The sequence below is a fragment of the Lynx canadensis genome, chromosome A1, assembly GCF_007474595.2.
Source record: "Lynx canadensis isolate LIC74 chromosome A1, mLynCan4.pri.v2, whole genome shotgun sequence".
NCBI classification, from domain to species: domain Eukaryota; kingdom Metazoa; phylum Chordata; class Mammalia; order Carnivora; family Felidae; genus Lynx; species Lynx canadensis.
In genome coordinates this window covers 67178733-67203825 of record NC_044303.2, presented here as the reverse complement: position 1 = coordinate 67203825, position 25093 = coordinate 67178733, and the positions used below count along the sequence as shown (strand labels likewise).

The 25093-nt window shown below is 46.3% G+C and overlaps 1 protein-coding gene across 3 annotated transcripts in view; it reads left to right on the top strand.

The window, feature by feature from the left end:
* Positions 1 to 25093, top strand: part of ABCC4 (ATP binding cassette subfamily C member 4) — a 263778-nt gene that overhangs the window by 41608 nt on the left and 197077 nt on the right. For 2 of the 3 annotated variants that reach the window (XM_030312762.1, XM_030312755.1), the window contains exons 2-4: positions 5282 to 5392; positions 5960 to 6080; positions 16581 to 16805. In XM_030312762.1, coding sequence (XP_030168622.1) covers positions 5282 to 5392; positions 5960 to 6080; positions 16581 to 16805 — 457 coding nt within the window. Of the gene's footprint in view, positions 1 to 5281; positions 5393 to 5959; positions 6081 to 16580; positions 16806 to 21497; positions 21631 to 25093 lie in introns of those variants that run through there. The other variant, XM_030312770.1, reaches the window with a different exon arrangement.

The following is a 25093-nucleotide window of genomic DNA, read 5'->3' as shown; positions in this document are numbered from 1 at the left end:
ATAGTATAGTGTTGGTTTCAGGAGTAGAATTTAGTGATTCATCACCAGTGCTCATCCCCACAAGTGCCTTCTTTAATGCCCATCTCCCATCTAGCCCCTCCCCGCCGCTAACCTCCCCTCCAGCAACCCTCAGTTTGTTCTCTGTATTTAAGAGTCTCTTATGGTTTGTTTCCCTCTGCTTTTTTTAAAAAAAATATTTTAATATTAATTATATATAATATATAATTATAAATTATGTATATTATATAAATATTTAAATTAATTTTTAAATTTATTTTTGAGAGAGAGACCAAGTGTGAGTGGGGGAATGGACAGAGAGAGAGGGAGACACGGAATCTGAAGCAGCCTCCAGGCTCTGAGCTGTCAGCACAGAAACTGAGCCAGAACTGGGAAATCGTGACCTGAGCCAAAGTCAGACACTTAACTGACTGAGCCACGCAGGTGCCCCTCCCTCTCTGTTTTTATCTGATTTTTCCTTTCCTTCCCCTATGTTCATCTGTTTTGTTTCTTAAATTCCACATATAAGTGAAATCATCCAGTATCTGTCTTTATCTGACTGACTTATTTCACTTAGCATAATACGCTCGTTCCATCCATGTCGTTGCAAATGGCGAGATTTCACTCTTTTTGATGGCAGAGCAGTATTCCAATGTATGTATACACCACATCTTCTTTATCCATTCGTCTGTCAATGGACATTTGGGCTCTCTCCATAGTTTGGCTGTTGTTGACAGCACTGATAAAAACATCGGAGTGCATGTGCCCCTTCAAATCCCTACTTTTGTATCCTTTGGATAAATATCTAGTAGTGCAGTTGCTAGCTGGTTAGTTAGTAGGTAGTTCTATTTTAACTTTTTGAGGCACCTCTATAGTGTTTTCCAGAGTGGCTGCATGTTGGGTGGGTGTTTGTGGTATTGAAAGAAACCCTGGCTGACGCCCTCAGCAGCCTTGGGAGGTGTTCTCCCTGTTTCCCAGAGGCCAGTACTGAGAGATTGTGTGGCTAATTCAAGGTCATACCACCAGAAAGTTAGCAAAGTCTGGAGTTCCTCCGGTGGTACACCTAGCAGAATTTTTTTCTCATTAAATTAAAAAAAAATTGTGGTAAAATACATGTAACGTAAAGTTTGCCATCTTTTTATCTTTTTAAATATTTATTTATTTGAGAGAGAGTGATAGAACCTGAGTCGGGAGAGGGGCAGAGAGAGAGGGAGAGAGAATCCCAAGCAGGCTCTGTGCTGTCAGCATGGAGCCCAATGTGGGGCTTGAACCATGAACTGTGAGATCACGAGCTGAGCCGAAGTCGGAAGCTTAACCGACTGAGCCACCCGGACACCGCCCCACCCCCCTCACCATTTTAAGTGTACAGTTCAGTCGTGTTAAATGCATTCACACTGTTACGTAACAGTTTTCATCTTGCATTGGTGTTTCGTCAAGTGCGAGCTTCCAGTTTCCCCTTCCTCTCCCAGCCCCCCGGCAACCACAGTTCTTTCTGTCTCTCCATATCTGACGACTCTAAGTACCTCCTGTAAGTGGAATCGTAATATTTGTCCCTTGTGACCCCACCATTTTACATTTCCACCGCTCTGCGCCAGGGTTCCAGTTTCTCCATGTTCTCACCCAACTTGATATTTATTTTCTGACAGTAGCCCTGCTGATATGTGTGAGCTGACGTCTCATGTGGTTTTGATGTCCATTTTCCTAATGAAAAGCATCTTTTTCTCTTCAAAACCAGAATTTTAAAGAGGGCCTTTCAGGGCAGGGTGTCCTCATCTGGGTAAGTTCCCCTTACCCTCTGCTAATTGCATGAGCGTTTTCTACAGGGAATAAATAACCCAGTATGTTTCAAGCTGTTTGGTGGTTAAAGCTCACAGATCTGTACTTTTCTCTTGGAAGGAAATTGAGACACCGAGATACTAGGTGACTGGCAAAGGGTCGTGGAGGTGCTGAATTTGTAGAATTGGAGCAGGGGGCAGTCTGGGACCAGAATCCAGCCTTCCAGCTTCTGAACTGGGCTTCTTTGGAGGTACCAGGCTACCAGGGTTAGCAAAATCTGAAGGTCGGTTTCTCTTTTTTGCTTCATGATTCATAGACATTCATTTATTCAACAACAAATTCTAGAGCACCTCTGTGGTATCCAGTATCATACTAGGGATAAAGCAATGAATAAGAGAAGTAGAATCTCTACTTTCACAGGCTATTATTGTCTGGCCTCAGAAATTTCCTTACCCTGGTGAATCGGTGAAATGGTGTTCATTGTTAGGCCGTCTCTGCATATTAATTATTGTCATCTAAATAATACATAATGGATTTGCAGAGTTTTTTTTTTCTTTTAATCTTTAAAAAAATTTTTTTAAGTTTATTTTGGGAGAGACAGAGCGAGCAGGGGAGGGGCAGAGAGAGGGGTTGAGAGAGATTCCAAGCAAGCTCCTCACTGTCCGCGCAGAGCCCAATGTGGGGCTCGAACTCACGAACTGTGAGATCATGACCTGAGCCAAAGTCGGACACTTAACTGATTGAGCCACCCAGGAGCCTATGTATAGGTTTTTTTTTTTGATCCCCTGTACAGTTATTATTTTTTTGTTTCATAATTAGTAATTTGTAGAGATCATTTAGAATTATACAAGTACCATGTTCCACATCAGACTTTCACCCATGAGTTTTAACTTCATTGGTAATTTCCTAACTCCATGGTTCCTTCTATATTTGCATTCTAGAATGCAAGAGCTTTCTCTTCTCTTGTGTTTCTGTGGCAGTAAGGATTCACGGATTCTTCTGTTACTTAATGATTTGACTCCTCGCCATTTATTACGTGATGCTGGGAGCATCCCAGATTTGTCTGGTGAGAGCCCTTTGCGCAGTCTCCTCTGTGTTTTGGACGCATCTTCGTGATTCCTTGAGTGTAAGGTGTTGTGGGCTCATCTCAAGCTTTCTCTGCCTGTTCTGTGCTCGTGTCAGCCTGTGAAGGGAGGTGCCCTTGTCAGGAAAGCCTGGGACACCGCTCACCTGGGCTCTGCTACTTTTGCGACAGCCCCGCGGGCATTGTCCCTTTTGCAGCCGGTGTTGTGGTCGGACCAGCCCGTGTGATTCTCGTGGTTGCAAGATGAGTCTCAGCAATAACCATCAGGGAACTTTAGAAATGACAAGGTTTATTACCCATAGGTTCTAGAGAGTGCACGGCATGCCTGGGCATGCACACACCTGGATTTGGGGTTCTGCCTCTACAGAGGTTGGGTAGGGTGCCTGGGGTTTTGCAAGTTCACTCTTTCTTGGTGAACTGAGAACATAAGTGGGAATGAAGGCATGGGAAAAGCCAGCGGTCAGAGATGGTCAGTTATCTCTGTCATCCTGAGTTTTCTTTACAAAAGAAATGTTTTTTAATGTTCATTTTTGAGAGAGAGAGAGAGAGAGAGAGAGAGAGAGAGAGAGAGAGAGGCACAGCACGAACAGGGGAGGGGCAGAGAGAGGGAGACACAGAACTGGAGCAGGCTCCAAGCTCTGAGCTGCCAGCACAGAGCCTGATGTGGGGCTTGAACTCATGAACCGTGAGATCTTGACCTGAGCCGAAGTTGGATGCTTGACCGACTGAGCCACCCAGGTACCCCTAATCCTGAGTTTTCTTACAAGAAGAGGAAACTTTATGGGTGGTGTAATGTGGCTCTTCATCCAGTGTGGCTGTCTTTATTTGAGATGGAATGACTCTCACAGTGAATGCCTCAGCAATCCGTAGCTTAATGCCAGGCACTTAACATGACAATTAGAAAAGCTAATCCGACAGGTGCTTCCGCATATTGCCCCAACCTGGAAATGAGACATTTCTTCAAGGAGACCTGGTTTCTTTAGGGAAGAAAGATACTGAAAAACCAGGATCTGGGTGCAGGAGGCCAAAAGGCATAAACTTCTAGTTATGAAGTAAGTCAGTCCTGGGGATGTAATGTATGGCATGGTGACTATAGTTAATAATTCTGTATTACGTATTTGGAAGTTGCTAAGAGAGTAGATCTTAAAAGTTCTCATAAGAAAAACTATTTTTGTTTTTCTTTATGTAAAAGAAAAAAATAAAACCCAGATTTTGGGCTCTGGAATGCTCTTTGCTGCTGGTGTGTCAGTGTTCCCAGGGCCTCTCAGTGGATAGAGCTGTGTGTGTGTGTGTGTGTGTGTGTGTGTGTGTGTGTGTGTGTGTGCGCGTGCATTTATTTTCCCCTCCATGTCTCTATATTTAAAATGTACGCTTTCAGGGGCGCCTGGGTGGCTCAGTCAGTTAAGCGTCCAACTCTTAATTTTTTGGCTCAGGTCATGATCTCACAGTTGCTGAGTTTGAGCCCTGCACTGGGCTCTCTGCTGTCAGCCCAGAGCCTGCTTCATATCCTCTCTTGTCCCCTGCCCTCCCCACTTTGCCCCTACTCATGTTCATGTCCTCTCTCTCTCTCAAAATTAAATAGACATTTTTTTTATGTTTACTTATTTTTGAGACAGAGAGAGACACAGCATGAGCAGGGAAGGGGCAGAGAGAGGGGGGACACAGAATCCGAAGCAGGCTCCGGGCTCTGAGCTATCAGCACGGAGCCTGACGCGGGGCTCGAACTCACGAACTATGAGATCATGACCTGAGCCGAAGTCGGACGCTTAACTGACTGAGCCACCCAGGCGCCTCTAAATAGACATTAAAAAAAATGTTTAATAAAATGTAAACTTTCAAAAAATTCGAAGTACAGTTGTCACAGGATATTACTTTAGTTTCAGGTGTACAGGTTATGCTGTGCTCACCACAAGCTTGGCTGCCATCTGTCACCATACATCACTATGACAACACCACTGACTGGGAGCACCTGGCTGGCGGAGTGGGTAGAGCATGCAATTTTTGACATCGGGGTTGTGAGTTTGAGCCCCACGATGGGTGTAGAGATTACTTAAAAGTAAAATCCTAGTAAAAAACTCAACAACATCATTAACTACATTCCCGATGGCTGTGCCTTTCATCTGTGTGACTTCCTCATTCTGTAACTGGAAGCCTGAACCTCCAACCCCCCCCAACCTTTTGCACATCCCCCTCCCTTCCGGCAACATCAGTTTGTTTTCTGTATTTATGGGTCTGTTCCTGCTCTGCTTTTTGTTTGTTCATTTTGTTTCTAGATTCCACATGTAAGTGAAATCGTACGGTATTTGTCTTTTGGAGCCCCCCCCCCCCTTTTTTTTTTTAACAAACCCCATGAATGTAAGTTCTAATGAGACAGATGTGTAATTTGGATCTGTGTCACTCTTCCTTTCTCTTAATTTTTAACAGGTGGCTGAACCCCTTGTTTAAAATCGGTCACAAACGGAGGTTGGAAGAAGATGATATGTATCCGGTGCTTCCAGAAGATCGCTCAAAGCATCTTGGAGAGGAGTTGCAAGGGTAAGCCATGGGCAGGAATGAGCCGGGTGAGGAGAAATGAGAATTTCTAAGTGTGTGTCTCCTGGTTTGGGATGGGTCTGGCCTGAGCTTCCTTTCCTAATGCGGTACACTCACCTCCCCTCAGGCTGTCCCTGGGCTTAGCCTACTTTGGTGGCTGGGGGAAAGCATATGTTTCCTGTGCATTTGTGGGGTGGCAGTTGCCAGCAGCAGAGGCCCTGGATGCCAGGATCTGTCCCGGAGACGGTATCACTGGAGGAGGCTGTCTGGACTCAGGTCTGCCTTACTGGCTTGCTCATGGTGCTGTAAATCCAGCAGCGCTTGGCCGTGACTTGTTTCCTGAGACTGGAACTTTCTCCCTCAAGGCATGTTTTTCTGGTGCTTCAGGTTCCGCACCACACATCTTTTAGGAGCCCTGCACACGTTTAGCAGTGCCAGTGAAGTAGCCACAGGGTGCCCTATGATAAACAGAATGTCCTGTAAACACGTAGCTTTTGATTTGTCCACCCCCCCTGTTCGGCCCTGTAGCCGGGTGTGTGGTTTCTCACTGTTCTTTTGTTTCTCTTGCAGGTACTGGGATAAAGAAGTTTTGAGAGCCGAGAAAGATGCACGGAAGCCTTCCTTAACAAAAGCGATCATAAAGTGTTACTGGAAATCCTACTTAGTTTTGGGAATTTTTACGCTAATGGAGGTAAAACTTCTATACACAGTGTGTTGTTTTCCAGTGTGTGCAAATGCGTACACAGATGGCAGCATTGCTGGGGACAGGGGCAGGTGGATTATGGTCTGACGATAAAACATGTCTGGGAAACATGATGTAGCTCAGCGGTCGTGTTCATCTTCAGAATGGGCAGATACTTAAATGGGCCTCCGGCGGGGGCGGGGTGATACTGTTTTTCTTCTAACCAATCGAAATGCAGTGTTGCGGAAGGCTGGTGCTCTGAAGTTTTATGGCATGTTGGGATATTGCTGGTGCGTGGGAAAGGTTAGAAATGCTAACAGTGATCCTTCACCCAAAGAAGACTCTACAACCTCAAGAAATATGCGTGCTCTCGTTTGGAGGAATTCACTTTGGATAGAGCCCGGAGTAACACAAAGCATTTTACAGGTGCTCAGCGAATAGCAGCTAATTTGACCCGGCCAAATCTGATGAATGCTTTCCCAAGAAGGTATTACTGCCTCCCCCTTCCAGGGGAGCAGAGCCCCGGGGCTCTGTGTGGAGGGTGGAGCCGGCCAGAGCTCCCGAGAACACATGTCTCTCTGGGCTGTTTGCAGAAGGACATGTACTACGAGCCAAAACCCTGTCTGTGGAGGAATTCTGGAGGATTCACACACGACCCATTCTGGTTTCCTGTCCCTGGCTACTGGGGAGGATTGGTGGTTGGAAGGAGGAGCTTTGATAGCCGGGCACTGCAGTGCGCGTAGGAGTGATGTGCGGAGGCAAAGCAAAGGCAGAAAGTCATCAGGTCCTTGACCTCCATTACCCTGAAGCGCCTCCATCCAGATCCTCCAGTAAGACCGTGTTCTCCTGGACACGGTGTCGGTGAGCCTGTGCCTGTTCTGGGCTGCAGCCTGCTGGAAGCATGCTGCAAACCCACCTGGGTGGCTCATGCTCTATGGTACCTCAGTACTGCCTTAGGGACGTTGGTGGCCCTGTGAGTGTATGTGGGTCGAAGGGATAGAGGTTGTGGTTGCTGGGAAAAGGTTGTTTTATTTTATTAAAAAAAATTTTTTTTTAATGTTTATTTATTTATGAGAGAGAGAGAGAGAGACAGAACATGAGCAGGGGAGGGGTAGAGAGAGAATATGAAGCAGGCTCTAGGCTCTGAGCTGTCAGCATAGAGCCTAACATGGGACTCGAACTCACAAACTGTGAGATCATGACCTGAGCTGAAGTCGGATGATTGACCGACTCAGCCACCCAGGCACCCCGGGAAAAGATTGTTTTAGATGGAGAAGGGCGCTGACTTGTCCTGAGTGCTGGGTGTGAGATGGGTGGGCTGGTTGGTGTGTGGGGGGGAGGGGCAGCTCCCATGCAAAAGGCTCTGTTGTATTGAAGGGCAGTGGGTGTAGGTAGGTGATCTCTGTCCTGTGTAACTGGAGGAAACCACAGGGTCTGTCAGCTGACAGGGGACTGGATGGCCCTGGGAGATTGATGACAAAGGCGGGTTGGCCGGAGGGTGGGGACAAGTATATGGGGCACCCATCACCACCTAGATACTGCTGTGGCTTGTCAAGGGCAGGGCGGAGATGCAAAGCAGTGGGACTGACAGGGTAGGGGGGGCGGTTGGTGGGAGAGGGTACAGGAGCTCCTTGGGCAGCCCCAGCTTGTCACTGACCTGTGGACAGGGGTCCCAGTGATGGTGTTTCCATGTGGTCACAGCGAGTCTCAGTTTGAAATACACAGGGTGACAGGTTGGTGTTGCCGTGGCCGGTGTGTATGCAGGATTTCCTCATCAGATATGGGTGCTGACCTCGCAGAGCATTGAGCCCATGGATTCTGCTTGGCAGGGAGTCCCGCAGCCTCGACGTGGGCCCCGTGTCTGGGTGGGGGTGGGCAGGCACGTGTGTCCTTGGACCTTGGGGCCGGACGGCGTCCCGGAGCAGCCTTCCTCTGCTGACCCCGGTTCTGTACTTTCCCTTGGTGACAAGTCCTGAAGATGAGGGATCAGAAGGGTGGCCCTTGTGGCTGGGTTTGGACCGTGCTCTGGCTTTCCTCACTGTAGTGCACTGCGGCCGTCTTGGGGTGGATCACTAAGTCCCACACGGTGACTAGAACCCATCTCAATATGAGCTGCATCTTTGCTGCGTTTGGGAGAAGAGGTATGAGGTGCAGAGGCCGGGCTTCCCCCTGAGAGGATAGGCCCCACTCTGGTGCAGGGAGCACTGATTACTGAGTCATTGAGCCTGGGAATACCTACTGCTGGGAGAGCTGGGGGTGCTGGGATGGGGGGCTAGATGAGGGTGCGGCTGGTGAGAGTGCCGGCCTCTTTTAGGACGTGGGTTATCGGGGAGTGGAGTCTGGCAAACATGGGGCTCATACCCGGTAGTAGTTGCGGTGGTGGTGGGAGGGGCTCATACCTGGTAGTAGTCACGGTGGTGGTGGTGGTAGGGCTCATACCCGGTAGTAGTCGTGGCGGTGGTGGTGGAGGTGGTGGTAGGGCTCTTACCCAGTAGTAGTAGTCACGTTGGTGGTAGGGCTCATACCCGGTAGTAGTCGCGGTGGTGGTGGGAGGGGCTCATACCCGGTAGTAGTCATGGCGGCGGTGGCGGCACTGGTGGTTGCTCAGCCTCAGTAGCGGGATTGCTAGTGTCAGCAGCAACAGCAGGACTCACACTCAGTAGTAGCAGCAGCAGTACTGTTATTGGTAGTATTACTGGTGTTACAGCAGGAGCGGTGAGACTCCCACCCAGGCGCGTTAGCAGCAGCCGCAGAAGCTCATACTCTGTAGCAGAAGTTTTCTCACTGGTGGTATTGCTCCTCTTGGTGGCAGCGGAGCCGTAGAGCCTCCCACTCAGCAGTAGTATTAATAGCAGCGGTGGAGGCTCATGCTTGGTGGAAACGGCAGCAACAGTAGCTCATACTCCGTGGAAGTCATACCACCAGGAGCAGTTTCCGCAGGGGCCCACACTCGGTGGTAAGCTGGCTCTGGTAGTAGCATGGGAATGACAAGGACTTGAAACTGTCAGCAACTGCTACAAGCACTTTACACGGAACGTTACTTTCATTCTTGTAGCCAGCTCCGACACGGTGGCGAGTATTACTGTTTTCCCCACTTTAGGGCAGAGGACGCACAGCGCCAGGTAGTTCTGTGGTGTGCCCGGTGTCCCACAAAGCATAAAGGACGGAGCCGAGACTCAGTCGTGGGTGCTCTAACTTACGAAACCTGACCGTCTGGACGACTGAAAGCTCATCCGGTGTCGGGAAGGCTTGTTCTGAGGACTTCGACTTCAGGGTCTCAGATGCACGCATCTTGAACCTGCCTTAGGCTGTAAAAGGCTAAAAACTCCCTGGATAGAAAACGAGATTAGGGGTCGGGTAGAGCTCAGGTGACAGTGTCCCCTGGGAGCCGGAAGTGGCTAGGGTGCCGACACTGGCAGTAGCAGCATGGTGTCTTCAGATCAACCAGGAGCCCTTTAGAAAGCCACCTCTACTCTTTACTGTCCCTAAGTGGATAAGGGTGTGGTTGCCCTGTGCCTAAGTCTTAAACATCTATCTACACTCTTGTTTTGCTTTGCTTTGCTTTGCTCCCCTCGCCTCCCCTCCCCTCGCCTCCCCTCGCCTCCCCTCGCCTCCCCTCGCCTCCCCCTCCCTTTCCCCTTCCCTTTCCCCCTCCCTTTCCCCCTCCTCCCATCTCCTTCTTTCTTCTCTTTACTTCTCTTTTCAAGTTTATTTATTTATTTTGAGAGTGTGTGAACAGGAGAAAGGCAGAGAGAGAGAGAGAGAGAGAGAAAATCCAAAGTAGACTCCACACTATCAACTCAGAGCCCAGTGCGGGGCTCAAACCCACAAACCGTGAGATCATGACCTGAGCCGAAATTGAGAGTCAGACGCTTAACCAACTGAGCTTCCCAGGCGCCCCACATCCATCTACGTTCTTGAGACACCATTCTAGATGAGCTCCTGGAGACCGGCCAGCGGGAAGACTGGAGCCTCAGAGGGCACTTGGATGATCTGAGCAGAGGCCGAGTTCTCTGTTGTTACCAGCAGGTACACCTGGCTCCCTGCTGAGAGATGGTGTCTCTGTGAGCCTCCGAGTGGGCGTGCGTTGGTGAGGATGAGAACCCCGGTCAGTCCCTGGTGTGCGGGCGTGTTCCCACGCGCAGGGTGTGCAGCCGGCCCGAGGTAGTGCAGTGACCGTCTGGGGTGGACTCCGTGCCGACAGTGGACACGTCAGGTGTGGAGTGGACCCGGGCTGCCGCCTGGAGGGCGCTTGCTCCTTCGTGCTGTGATGAGGCCCGTATCTTGGCGGTTTCCCGTATACAATGAGACGGTGGCCTCCGAGCCCGGTGACTAGCTCGCTTCTCACTTCATGTCTTTAAGAGAACACGCGCCAGAGCCCTTACTCCTGTGGCGGGAAGCTCAGGCAGCTCCCGGTGTTAGAGCTCAACCGGAAGTAAACGTTGAGTTCTTTTCTGACAGCGAAAGGAGCCTGAAATCCAACACACATGACCCTTGTTTTCCTAGACTTGCCTGGCTGACACACTGCTGTTCTGGAGAAGTTACAAATGACTTTTGATGGTGGAGCTACTAAGGATCTGTTACATTTCAAAATCACTTTCAGGTGCTATTTTGGGTTTTCCGTGACTAAAGGTAGTTATTCAGTTAGTTTGATAGGATGAATGTTAGTTTATTATTTTTATTTTTTTACTGTTTATTTTTGAGAGACAGAGACAGACAAAGCGCAAGCGAGGGAGGTGCAGAGAGAGAGGAGGGACACGGTATCCGAAGCAGGCCCCAGGCTCTGAACTGTCAGCACAGCGCATCCCGAACCCACAGCCCGCGAGATCATGACCTGAGCCGAAGTCACATGCTTCACTGAGCCACCCAGGTGCCCCGGCATGTTAGTTTGATAATGAACTCTATGAAGCAGCTTCTTGTTTTGTGATCTTCTGTGCTGCTTGTTGCTCTTTGTATTTTAGGTCGTGGAAGATCTGAACTCAACCATAGGATTTTTGGAAGAGCTTGAGGCTTGCTGATTATCCATGGTTTCTAAGCGGTGCAGGGTTCCCAGCCAAAGCGTGGGCACGGCCTTCCCCGGGCACTACCGGCAGCACCAGCGGGGAGAGGCAGGGCGTTCGATGCAGGCTAGGGTGAGGCTTTTGAGGTTGGATTTCACAGGAGCAAGAATCTCTGTCCCATGATGATTGAGGAACGATTGTAATGCTCGCAGAAACCGGCTCCGTGCTGATGTTGAACACAGCGTTCTTGCAGGCCAACGCAAACTCGAATGGAACAGCCAGCGAGTTCCCGGCCCGCCTGGTGCCTGTGTGCACCTCCATGGGGACGTGGTGGGGGCCGACCAAGTCTTCTTCTGCCCAGAGGAGGAGCCTGAAGCCTCCTCGGGAGCAGGCCTCAGACAGTAGCGGGGACTGCCTCCCCATGCCACCCGGGGCCTTTGCTGTGAGAGGCGCGGTCACTGCCTGTTGTGTTGGTGGGGAGGCCGCACATTGCCGGTGTGCTCCCAGTGCCCCTGCCCTGACAGGGGAAGGGTGCCCGGGGGTTAGGTCTGCTACGTGGGACGCTTGGAAATAGCCCCAGGCGGCTGCCGGCGTTGGCCAAGGCCACTTTTGCTGATTGTATGTGGTCCAGGTGGAGGCTGTAGGGAGGCGAACGTTTGCCTAACTCTCCAGGCTGGAACTCAGCTGATGGGCAAGAAGTAAACAAAATCCTTTGAATTCCCCAGTGTGGTTTATACCCCAACTTAGGGCTGATTCCAGGAGAGCTGCTCCTGGGTTTTTGCATTTATTTATTTTGAGAGAGAGAGACAGAGAGCATGAGCAGGGGAGGGGCAGAGAGAGAGAGGGAGGGAGAGAGAGAGAGAGGGAGAGAGAGAATCCCAAGCAGGCTTCACACTGTCAGCGTGGAGCCCGACTCAGGGCTCGAACTCATGCACTGTGAGATCATGACCTGAGCCGAAATCAAGAGTCAGAGGCTTAACCGACTGAGCCACCCAGGCACCCCAGGGCCTTTGCATTTATGTCCTAACTGATTCTTCCAAGAGCCCCTCGCCTCTGCTCAACCCAGGGGGCTGAGGAGTGGCTGTTGGTACCTGACACGGTGGGTCATGAATGACCATTAAGGACTGCTTGGCGAAGGCGAGGTGAGGAAGCGTACAGGAGACCTGCTGGGTGCACCTGCTGTGTACCCGCTGCCGGGTCTTGGGTGTGTAGTGTTGTTAGTATCCACAGTGATGACCGACCCCGAGTCATAAATAAAGGTGATGCTTCTCATGCGTTTTCTTTAAGATGTCAGGCAAGTAGGTGACTGGTTACCAAAAAATTTTTTTAATGTTTATTTAGTTTTGAGAGAGAGAGAGGCAGAGACAGAGTGCGAGCAGGGGAGGGGCAGAGAGGGAGACACAGAATCTGAAGGAGGCTCCAGGCTCCGAGCTGTCAGCACAGAGCCCGACTCGGAGCTCGAACTCACGAGTGGTGAGATCATGACCTGAGCCGAAGTCGGACGCTTAACTGACTGAGCCACCAGGTGCCCCTAAGTGACTTGTGAGTTCCAGCCTGGCGTCGGGCTCTGTGCTGACAGCTCAGAGCCTGGAACCTGCTTCGGATTCTGTGTCTCCCTCTCTCTCTGCCCCTCCCCTACTCATGCTCTGTCTCTCTCTGTTTTTCAAAAGTGAATAAATGTTAAAAAAAAAAAAAATTAAAAAAAAGTTTCACTCACTTGGACTCCTTGTTCTCCATTGTTGTTTGTAAGCAGCAATGGATTTTCCAAGCCTGTGTGAAACTAGCCTCTGCCACTAAGAATAGAATAAGTCTCAGGGCACCTGGGTGGCTTAGTCATTTGAGTGTCTGACTTCGGCATAGGTCATTATCTCAGTTTGTCAGTTCAAGCCCGGCATCAGGCTTTGCACTGACAGCATGGAGCCTGCCTGGGATTCTCATTCTCTCTCTCTCTCTCTCTTTCTCTCTCTGCCTCTCTCCTGCTTGTGTATATGCTCTTTCTCTCTCAAAAAGTAAACAACAAGAATAGAATAGGACTCTATTCTACAGGACTTCTCTGTAATAAGGGTGATCTTAGTTTATACTTAGTTTATGCTGGTTTTTGGGCACTTTGAACAGTTGTATCTCATTTAGTTGTGCCTGGATTCCTCTGAAGTAGACAAGGCAGGTGTTTCTATGCATCAGGGTACAGGGACCCAGGAGGGCATGGATGGAGTTAGGGTCATGTGATGTGCAAAATGGCTGACGTGGTTTCTGAAGCAAAGCGTTCTGATCGCCAGGCTGGTGGTCTTTGCATTCTGTCCTGACACCTTCTCCTGCCAGAGCCCCCACCGACAGTGGTCGGAGAGTCAAGAGTAGGTAGGTATGTGGGTTTTGTTTTCTTTGTCTTTTTTTCCCATGACAACAGTTCTGTGCTCCTCTGTCAACTGCTCCATATACTTTTTGTTCCCCCTTTCTTTAAGAACACTTCAAGAATACAAACATAGAATATGATTGAAGGGTAACAGAATATGCCACCCCAGAATATGCCTCTTTGGCATACAGATTATTCGTGAGAAGCATCAGACAGGAGAGGAGAAGCCCTGAAGACAGAGTAGAAGTTACCCTTGTGTAACAGACAGTTACATTTATAAAGGAAATCTACATCTGTAAGGGTGTCTCCCTCTTTGTGCCAGAAGACAAGACTGGCTGTAAATCACAAGACAGTCTTGTCAATGGAGAAGTCTTTTTTTTTTTTTTTTAATTCATTCATTCATTCATTCATTCATTCGGAGAGAGAATGGGAGCACAGGTAGAGAAGGGGCAGAGAGAGGGAGGGAGAGAGAGAGAATCCCAAGCAGGCTCTGCACTGCCAGTCCAGAGCCTGATGGGGGGCTCAAACCCACAAACCATGAAATCCTGACTTGAGCTGAAGCTGGATCCTTAACTGACTGAGCCACTCAGGTGCCTTTGCTTAAATAATTTTTGATGTTGCTCCTGCTACCTAGAAAGTTTTTATTTGGTTAGTTCAAGTTTGAGAATATATATTTTACCAGTTTTATTTCTTAAGTTGTTGAGGGTGAGGATGTGTGGGAAGGCGTGGGCCGTGAGCGGGCCTTACTCATTAGTGAGCCCATTGGGTGGCTGGATTATTAAGTACTATCAGAAAAATCCAGGTGCTTAGGTGGCAGTGACCTGCCTTTATACTCTTTTCGCTGGATTTGTTGCATCTGTCAGTTTTCTCTCTGATGGGTGACTCTGATTATATTTTCCTTTATCCACACCCATGTTAGGCTCAAATGGAGAGCTGAGGAACAGACAACAGTGACTCCCAGACACGATCCTCCGTTTTAGGAACGTTTGGGATGGCGGGTGTTTACCCCTTGGCTGCTGGTGGTCGGCTCCAGGGCGTGTGCTGCCCGCCAGGGCTGGGACTATCCATATGTACAGTTTGGAGTTTTTGCTTCACTGTGTAAGCCTCCAGATTTTCATCTCTGTAATCACCTAAATGGTCTGTTTTATGGCCCGTTGTGTTTGGGCTGCTTTCTTAAACTCTTGATGCTTCTTGGGATGAATGATTGGGCATGCTGGAAACGTATCAGTGAGCCTTTGTGTTCTTGAGATCTGATTGTCGTCTTTAATAAACAGCATTTCCTTGTAGAAGAGAACTGTCATGATGTCATGAAAGGCAAGGCTGTCGGTGAAGCCCGAGAACGTGCGTGTGCATGTGTGTGCGGTGTTGGGGTTTAATGGCACGCCCATGTGATGGATGGGAACATCTTTCTATAAATATCCTGAAGGGGTGCTAGTTGGTAGGGAAGAAAATGCATTTTAGTTTTGTTTTGGGATTTGTTATTTTTGGGTTCCCTTGCCCTTTTGTGCCATGGGTTCCTCGCTTGGACAGACGGAAAGAAAACCTGTTGGTTATTTGCCATGTCTGGGTTAATAAGGAGAGATTGCTTGAGGGGACATGCTTGTTTCAAAGTCTAGTGCTTGAAGTATTTCCAAGCTTTTGGCATTAGAGGAAATGATGTTGAGGGCCTTTGTGTTTACTTTTGGTGATGTGATGTGGGCTTGCATTGAGTGTTTGATGTTCTTTGATGCCAGGGGAAGGTACCTCATAAGAATGGAAGTAAGGGCACCTGAGTGGCTCAGTCAGGTAAGCATCCGACTTCAGCTCAGGTCATCTCACGGTTTGTGAGTTTGAGCCCCATATTGGTCTCACTGCTGTCAATGCAGAGCCTGCTTCGGATCCTCTGTCTCCCCCTTTCTCTGCCCCTCTCCCACTCTCTCAAAAGTAAAAGAAACATTAAAAAAAAAGAGTGGAAGTAGGTTGTGGGGTGAAGCGGCCATCTGGCAGGGAGGGGCAACTTCTGCTGTTTCTTTGCCTTTTAGTTTTAGGGAGAAGAATTGCTTTCCCGAAGTCTTAGGAAGGAAGCCCCAGTGCCTCCTCCCTCATTGGTGTAGAATTTTAATTTTTTGCCTCGGGGAGTAAAATAGATGATCGTAAAAATTCTTCAAAACCGGCACCTGCCACGTGTGGCTGATAGAGAACCACTGATGGCATTCTTTTGAGTTTGGCTTGTGCTGTGTTAAACTCCTGACTCCAGGAGGCAGTGCTCAGCTTCACCCCTGCTATGGAGAGCCTGGGAACCTCTCAAGCCTGGTCCTTTTTCTTCCTCCAACAGAAGTTGGAGAATGGACTCCGTTCTCCGGACCTACCGACATGTGGAGTTTGGGTTGGGAACGATTGGAGGGTTCCCTCTTTGGGGTGTGTTTGGTTGCAAGGGTGCGCCTCCCACAAGTGAGCCATTCTTGGCTTTGCTTTGGGCTGGGACGTTGAGAGTGCAGGTGAAATCGGTGGGCACGCTGTGAGCTGGGGCTGCCACATGTATGCACATCCCTTACTCTTTTTTTTTTTTTTTTTTTGCTACTCTTTTCCTTATTCATTATAGGCCAAGACTTATTTGATAGTTTGCCAAATGCGTTCTAAAACAGTGGTTGTAACATTTATGGAGCATCCACAGTGTACCCAAGCACAATGTACTAAAGCTTTATTGCCCTTGCACTTCAAATTTTGGCTTAAGTTTAAACTATTACTGGCCTGTCTTAAAGAAGAAAATAGTTCTGTTTTGCTTTGAGATTAGTGATGAATGTAGTACTTTGTTAAAGTGCTTTTTTTTTTTTTTTTTTTTACATGTTAGCAATAAAAGCAAAGCTCGTGTTTCGAAAAACTGGTATGACCTGTATTTCTTTTTTTTTTTTTTTTTAATTTTTTTTTTTTTTCAACGTTTATTTATTTTTGGGACAGAGAGAGACAGAGCATGAACGGGGGAGGGGCAGAGAGAGAGGGAGACACAGAATCGGAAACAGGCTCCAGGCTCCGAGCCATCAGCCCAGAGCCTGACGCGGGGCTCGAACTCACGGACCGCGAGATCGTGACCTGGCTGAAGTCGGACGCCCAACCGACTGCGCCACCCAGGCGCCCCATGACCTGTATTTCTAATGAAGGCTTTTTTTTCTTTCCTTTCAGGAAGGCACCAAAGTAATCCAGCCCATATTTTTGGGGAAAATTATTAATTATTTCGAAGACCATGATCCTGCTGATTCTGTGGCTTTGCCCGAAGCCTACGTCTCTGCCACAGTGCTGACCGCCTGCACGCTCGTTCTGGCCATACTGCACCACTTATACTTCTATCATGTCCAGTGCGCTGGCATGAGGCTAAGAGTTGCCATGTGCCATATGATTTATCGGAAGGTAAGTGTCATTTGGTATCATGTGTACCTCACCTGAAGCATCTTGTTGCGGGGGGGGCGCCTGGGTGCCTCGGTCGGTCAGGTGTCTGACTCTTGATTTCAGCTCAGGTCATGATCTCATGGTTGTGAGATCAAGTCTCACGTCGGGCTTCAGTGTGAAGTCTGCTTATGATTCTCTCCCTCTTCCTCTGCCCCTCCCCCACTGGCTCTCTTTCTCTCAGTGGGGGGAAAACATAAAACATTTTGGGAAAGTTCGTACATTAAAATTTTTGTATATAGCATCATTTCAATATCAGAGAAGCTTGGTACTTATATCAGGCTAGTATGTGTGTGTGTGTTTTCCTTTAAGTGAACTTTACTGATATATAATGAAAGTTTTCTATTGGGATCATATCAGGGCTGCCTTTGATAACAGGGCTGCAGGCTGTTGCAAAATACTCTATTTGTAACGGAGTCTAATTAAAAAGTATCTTAATTAAAAAGAATCTAATTAAAAAGTATCAAAAATAAGTATCAGATTGATTTAGGCATGAACAATGTCCACTGTTTTCACACCCTAAATCTCCTAGTTGTATGTATGGAAATGCTGTTCATTAAAACTTTTATTTACATCAGAATTGTATTTTACGAGTGACCTTCTGTGAAACTGGATCTATAAAATTGAAGCTGAGAGAAAAGATTCTATTTGAGACAGGGAATAATTAAAAAAAAATTTTTTTTTAAACGTTTATTTATTTTTGAGACAGAGAGAGACAGAGCATGAACGGGGGAGGGTCAGAGAGGGAGACACAGAATCTGAAACAGGCTCCAGGCTCTGAGCTGTCAGCACAGAGCCCGACGCGGGGCTCGAACTCACGAACTGTGAGATCATGACCTGAGCTGAAGTCAGACACTTAACCGACTGAGCCACCCAGGCGCCCCGAGACAGGGAATAATTTTTTAAATGAACCATTTAATCATGTTCTGTCTAATTGTGTTAATTAAAGAAAAACATAAATAGAATCTATGCCAAGCACATTCACTATGTTCCATAGTTGTGGTTGTTTTTTTTTTTTTTTTTTAATTTTTTTTTTTTCAACGTTTATTTTATTTTTGGGACAGAGAGAGACAGAGCATGAACGGGGGAGGGGCAGAGAGAGAGGGAGACACAGAATCAGAAACAGGCTCCAGGCTCCGAGCCATCAGCCCAGAGCCTGACGCGGGGCTCGAACTCACGGACCGCGAGATCGTGACCTGGCTGAAGTCGGACGCTTAACCGACTGCGCCACCCAGGCGCCCCTGGTTGTTTTTAATAGTATTAAAGAAAGTAGTTGGATGTTTGGGATGAAACTTTAAATTTTACATTGTTTTTAGTAATTTTGGAGAGAACTTACAATTTCGTGTGCTTTATGTTGCTTTCCATTCAAATTATTTATGCAGTATTTTCTTCTCCTTTAGTGTAGCAGTTTTAATGACAGGACCTGATTTGATGTGTTCAGTGTTTTTGTATGCAGAAAATGCCATAATCTTCACTATTATGAAGGGAGTGAGGATCTCAGGTGTTTTTACAAAGGAGCTGCCACAGACATACCAGTGACAAGAGCTCAAGGGCTTTGCACAAATTTGATCCCGGATATATCTTTGCCTTAGGCTTTAAAAACAAAACCACAGGGGCACCTGGGGTGGCTGAGTGGGTGGAGCATCAGCATCTCTGACCTCGGCTTAGGTTAAGTCAAGCCATGATCTTGCGGTTGGTGAGTTCGAGCCCCACATTGGGCTCGCTGCTGTCAGCCTGTCCACACAGAGCCCCCTACAGATCCTCTGTCCTCTTCTCTCTGCCCCTCCCCTGCTTGCGTTCTCTCAAAAATAAGTAAGTACGAAAAAATAAAAACACAAACACCTCATTTTAACTGTATTGTATACGTGAAATTTGCTAAGAGAGTAGATCTTAAGTGTTCCCACCGCGCACGCGCGCACACACACACGCACACACACAATGATAACCGAAGTGATGGATATGTTAATTAGCTTGACTATAGTTCTCATTTCCCAATGTATAGCTATATCAAAATATGACATTGTACACCCTAAATATATACAATTTTGTTTGAAGTTTTTGAGGTTGAAGTAATCTCTACACCCAACATGGGACTCGAACTTATGACCCCAAAATCAAGACCCTCATATTCTTCCAACTGAGCCAGCCAGGCACCCCAATATATATAATTTATATTAAGTCCTTATTGAAAGATAAAACCAAACCGTTTAAAATATTGCTTCTTGGGGGCACTTGGGTGGCTCAGCCGGTTAAGTGTCCAACTCTTGATTTTTGGCTCAGGTCATGATCTCATCACGTTGGGTTGCGTGATCGCGCCCCATGTAGGCCCCTGTGCTGAGCATGGAGCCTGCTTGGGATTCTCTCTCTCCCTCTTCCTCTGTCCCTCCCCTGCTTGCTCTCTCCCTCTCTCAAAGTAAATAAATAAACATTTAAAAAATATTGCTTCTTGAGGCACCTGGGTGGCTCAGTTGGTTGAGTGTCCCAACTTCGGCTCAGGTCATGATCTCACAGTTCATGAGTTCGAGCCCCGCGTCAGGCTCTGTGCTGACAGCTCAGAGCCTGGAGCCTGCTTCGGATTCTGTGTCTCCCTCTCTCTCTGCCCCTAACCCACTCACATTCTGTTTCTGTCTCTCTCAAAAATAAATAAACATTAAAAAAAAACTAAAAAAAAATATTGCTTCTTTTACCTAGTTGCTGCTTATTTAGAGCTTCTGTTTCTTGTGAATACTTTCCTTGGCAAAACGCAAGATGTCTCCTCCACGTTCTTCCTTTGAGCAGAGTCTTATTAATCTTGGAATTGTGTGAATCTCAGAGGCTTCTTACTGCCCGTGTTACGACATGTAAACTCCGGGTCCTCTTCTGTGACCTGGAAATGGTAGTAGTGCTTGTATGCTCTAGTCAAGGGGTCTTTGCTCTAGTCAAGCGGTCTTCGTTGCTGTCCCCCCGCCCCCCCCCCCCCCATTACTCCATTGTAGTCCATTGTACCATTTAGGAGAAGAATGGTCCGATTTCTCTGTAAATTAGCTAGATTTTTGTTTTTCCAGGTCATGCTTATTAGCTTCCATAAATAAATAGGAAATTCCACTAGGGCTCTACCGTGAAAACCTTAAACATGGAAGTCAGGTTTGAGGTGATATTTCAGTCCAACAGAGCTCTGCTGCACAGGTTAGTTGTCGTTCACCTGTTTTTCTTCCTCTTCTCACTAACTTTGGAAGGTTACCTTTGGGAAATCCGATCTGACCTGGCACATTTGCTTACCTGGATGTAAACATCTCTCAAAGGTGTTAATTTGCTGGCTTGATTATCCTAAAAGGATTGTCCCCTTACAAAGAGGGTTAAACCAGTAGGCGTAACCTGAAATTCCAGAAAGGTGGGAAACACCAATTTCTAGAATCCTGCTAGGTGAAGACATAGACATTTCAGCAGCTCTGAAAGCCCTCTGTGAACATTTGTGCCTTAGGCTCAGGCCCCACCTCCTGATCCCCGTCCTGGGAGAACACCAGGTTGGGTGTTGTCACTAGAGTGGCTATAGTTTATAATAGTGAAGGGTGTTGAGGGATGTATCGTATATATAAATGACTTGTCATTTGTCTACCTTTGCACAGCTTTGGTACAATTACTCTTTAGGAGCTTTGAGATTTTTTTTTTTAAGATTTTATTTTTAAGCAATCTCTACACCCAGTGTGGGGCTCAAATTCACAACCCCGAGATCAAGAGTTGTATGAGCTCAGGAGCAGGCATTGATTGATTGTGGTAAAATATGCATGACATAAAAACTTCCCATTTTAGCTTTTTATGTGACATTAAGTACATTCACATTGTTGTGTGGCCATCCCCACTATTCATCTCCAGAACTTATCTTCCCAGACTGAAATTCTGTACACACTAAACACTGAACTCCCCAAGCCCCTCCCCCACAGCCATCACCTTTTTACTTCCTGTCCCTAACCCTAACCCCTGGTCTAGGTACCTCCTGTAAGTAGATTCATGCAGTATTTGTCATCTTGTGTCTGGCTTATGTCAGATAGCGTAATGCCTTCAAGGTTTATCCGTATTGTCAGAATTTTACTCCTTTTTAAGGCTGGATACTATTCCATTGTATGGATGTACCACATTTTGTTTCCCCATTCATCTATCAGCATTTGGGAGATTTGTCTCCATCTCTTGGTGATTGTGGATACTGCTGCTGTGAACGTGGGTCTACAAATACCTCTTCAAGTCTGTACTGGCAGTTCTTCTGGGTACATTCCCAAAAGTGGAATTGCTGGGCTATAGGCTTAATCTTTTTGAGGAACTGCTGTGCTCTCTTCTGCGGTGGCCGCATCATTTTACGTTCCCACTTGATCATTGATTTTTCTCTTAAATTTGATTAAATTAAGAGGAGTTTTTATGAACTATGACATGTTGCTTGGATTAGTGTTTCCAGTTGGTGGTCTGTAGAAACAGCCCATGGTGGTCTGTTGAGGTTCCTCAAATTTCTAGGGCATTTTTTTCAGAACTTTGTAGCAAGTCATGGGATTGTGCAACACGGGCTGTGTTTTTGTAAAGTCACCAGATTGGCGTGAAGAACACAGGTTCCTCACCTTAGTGGTGTTTTGAACATTATACTTCATCATTTTAGAAAGTCCCTGCCAGTCACGAGTCATTTTCCCAGCATGGATTGCTATTACCTCTATGGTGGGACTAGTGGTTTACTTACCGTCTTTGTTCTTGGCCAAGACACAGAAAAGCAGGACATGTCCAGCTTCAAATATCAAGGGGCTACTTCCTCAGCTGAGAACACAGGAGGGTAGGTGCCAGGCTGGGGGGAGGATGGTACCTTCAGACGAGGTGTGCACGGATCAGAGGACAGTCTCCAGCCCCGTCACTAGTGGGGATGGATCTCTCATTTGCCAGCCTGACCTTGGCTTCAGGCCCAGGTGGAAGTGAGCCTGAATGTTATAGGTCTGTAGTCCTGGGGTGGGCAGGATGGGAGTCTCAGTAATCAAGACGGTCTTGGCCTGTGGTACAGAGAGTTTCTTGTATTGCAAAGTGCATATGGCACAGAGGTTTTTACTGAAGATCTTTAGTCCGATTGGCTCTGGGTTTCTTGACTTTGTGTCCCTGTTGGTGGTTGGTTTTGCTCTGAATGCCAGGTAAAGCCAGAGCTGGCACTTTTTGAGTTCATGGATGTTGTTTTTTGCTACTTGCTTCCTGGTGCAGACTTCTTACAGAATTGGATCGGTTTGACCATATTTCTTCTTGTGGCTAAAGTCTTGTCTTCACTTTTTTAGTTACCCCAAAGGATGATTTGTGAGAGAGTATTTTTCTTCGTTTGAACTTCTAGGATGAGCTGATTCCCTGCAAATATCCTAGTTTCCTTTTATCCTCTATTGTGGATCTGTCTTGCCAGAATTTATATACAGCCAATCCTCATTATTCACAGACCCCGTAGTTTGCAAACTTGCCTACTTGCTAAAATTTATATGTAATCCCCAAATCAGTACTCGAAGCTCTTTCATGGTCATTTGTGGGTATGCACACAGTTGCTAAAATTTTGAGTCACTAGCTGTCATACTGTAAATAAGTACCTTTTCACAGTCTATTTATATTTAGTGCCTGTTTTCTGCACTTTTGTCCTTTTTGTTGGTGATTTTGCTGTTTAACATCGCCTCACATAGAGTGTGGAAGTGCTGTCTAATGTTCCTGAGCACATGAAGGCTGTGATGTGCCTTGTAGAGAAAATGTGGCACATACTGCAGGAAAATGCCTGTCTTAGATAAGCTTAGATGAGTTGTGCTTTTGGCGTGAGTCCAATGTTAATGAGTCCACAACGGACAGTAAATACGGTGTCATTAAACAGAAACACACAACATACGGTTATGTGTGTATTGATGATAAAAATGTTATCAAAGGCTGGCAGGAACCCGAGTCTGTGTTTTCCCAGGAGCAATTAGTATTCACCAATTCATGGTCACAGTGACTTTATAGCACACACCTACCACGGATAAGGAGAGTGGACTACTGACATTTATGCAGTGCATCTCACGGGAGGGACATCTGTAGAGCAATCTTCTATGTAGAGAAATAATTTTACTTACCCCAAGTGTATTTTTAGTCATTTAAGTGGTATAGCTGTGTTTTTAGAATTCTGTAATTTGGAGAAAAAGACATGCTTCTTGTATCTATACTACTTAGATCACATAGTCTTTCTCAGTGGACTCTTCCCCTTTCTTCTGATCTTTTCCCTTAAGACCCTCTTCTCTTGACCATTTTACTTCTTCTTTCTAGACCCTTCTCCAGCTCAGCCGCATTGTAAGATCAGCAGTCAGGACATCAGGCATACTTTATTATAGACTCTGAGAAGGAAGTAGAAGGGGACCGGCCAGGAGGCAGAGTCAGCTTGCTGACTTCTCCTGAGCAGAGTCTGCAAGAAATGGAGCTGGAGTTAAAAAACAAAAACCCTGTGCAGCAGAGTGTACTGGTTGTGAGAAGGGAAGGGTCCACCCCACCTGTTCACCTCCCCCTGAATTCACTCTCTACACTGTGCAAAGTTAGTCGGCATGTCAGCCACATGGTGTCATGTCCACAGTTCTCAGACAGAACTTTGTTTTGTTTTTACTTAAAGCTAATTTTGCTTCAGTATAGACACCCTGCGTTTTGCTTTATATTTAGGCTGGATAATACGAGATTGCAGATATTCAACTGTTGAGGGCTTGATAAACAGCAATTTCATATGGCTCAATCCAGTATTTTGCCTATTAGTCTGTGGTTACATTTTCTTTCTGAAATGTCTACGGGCTAGCGTCCTGAGAATACGGTCATAGTGAAACTGCAGTATTAATGGAAATAGAGCATTCCTAAGAAGTATATTTGGTTGGAATTTCTGTTTCTCTTTGTAACCTTCTGACAAAATTAGAATGAGGTACTAATGCATCTTACATTGTTTAACACTTTAAAATCTTTTAAACATATTTCCCCCTCCATTTTCCCCCTTGGATATAAACTTGAGTTGGACCTGTGCATTTTGTGAAAGAAAAGTTCATCTCTAGGGGCGATTTGTCAGTGTTGTAGTTGGCTAGGGAAGAGCAGTGTATCCTCACCAAGACTTGGTATTGTCAGTATTTTTAATTTTAGTTATTCATGGGTATGTGTAATAGTATCTCATTATGGTTTTGGTCTTCACTTCATTGTTGAGTAATGATGCTCAGTATCTTTTTATGTGCTTCTTTGCTGTTCGTGAATCTTCTCTGTGAAGTATCTATGCAAGCGTTTGCCCCTTCTCTTTTATAGTGGGGTTTTCGTCTTGATGAATTGTGTGAGTTCTGTATATGCAGGAGGCTAGTCGTTTGCCAGATGTATAAATTGCCAACATTTTCTTTCAACCTGTGGCTTGCTTTTTTATTTACCTAATATCTTTTAAGGAATGGAAAGTTTTTGATGAAATCCTGTTTATCAGTTTTTGTGTGTGTTTTTTTTTTTTTTATGGTTATCGTTGCTTATATTCTGTCTGAGAAACCTTTGTGTTTTATTCTGGGTGTTTTATGGTTTTAGATTTAGATTTTGGTTTGCATTCATAGTGTATTAATTTTTATATATAATGTAAGGTAGGGGTTGAATTTTATTTAATTTTGATATAAATATTTAGTTTCTGCACAATTTATTGAAAAAATTACCCTTTGGCTCTTTGAATTTAATTGGAAACTTTGTCAAAGATTAAATGACTATATGTGAATCTGTTTCTGGATTCTTATTCTATTCTGTTGATTTATAGGTCTATCCTTTCTCCAAAATGAAATTCTCTTGATTACTGTAGCTTTATAATACATCTTGAAATCAAGTAGTGTAAGCCCCCATCTTGTTCTATTTTGGTTACTTTGGTTATTCTAAGTCTTGTGTTTTCATAGAGGTTTTAGAGTCAAAAGATGCTATTTGGATATACATTGGAATTGCACCAAATTTTGTAGATCATTTAGAGAGAATTGGTGTCTAAATATTAGTTTTCCAAAACATGAGTGTGGTATATCTCTTTAAAAATTTTTTTAAAAATGTGTATTATTTATTTTTGAGAGAGAGAGACAAGGACAGAGTATGAGCAGGGGAGGGCAGAGAAAGAGGGAGACACAGAATCTCAAGCAGGCTCCAAGCACAGAGACTGACTGGGGCTCCAACTCATGAACTCTGAGATCATGACCTGAGCCGAAGTCGAATGCTTAACCAACTGGGCCACCCAGGCGCCTTGGTATATCTCTTTATTTAGATGTTCTTTAACT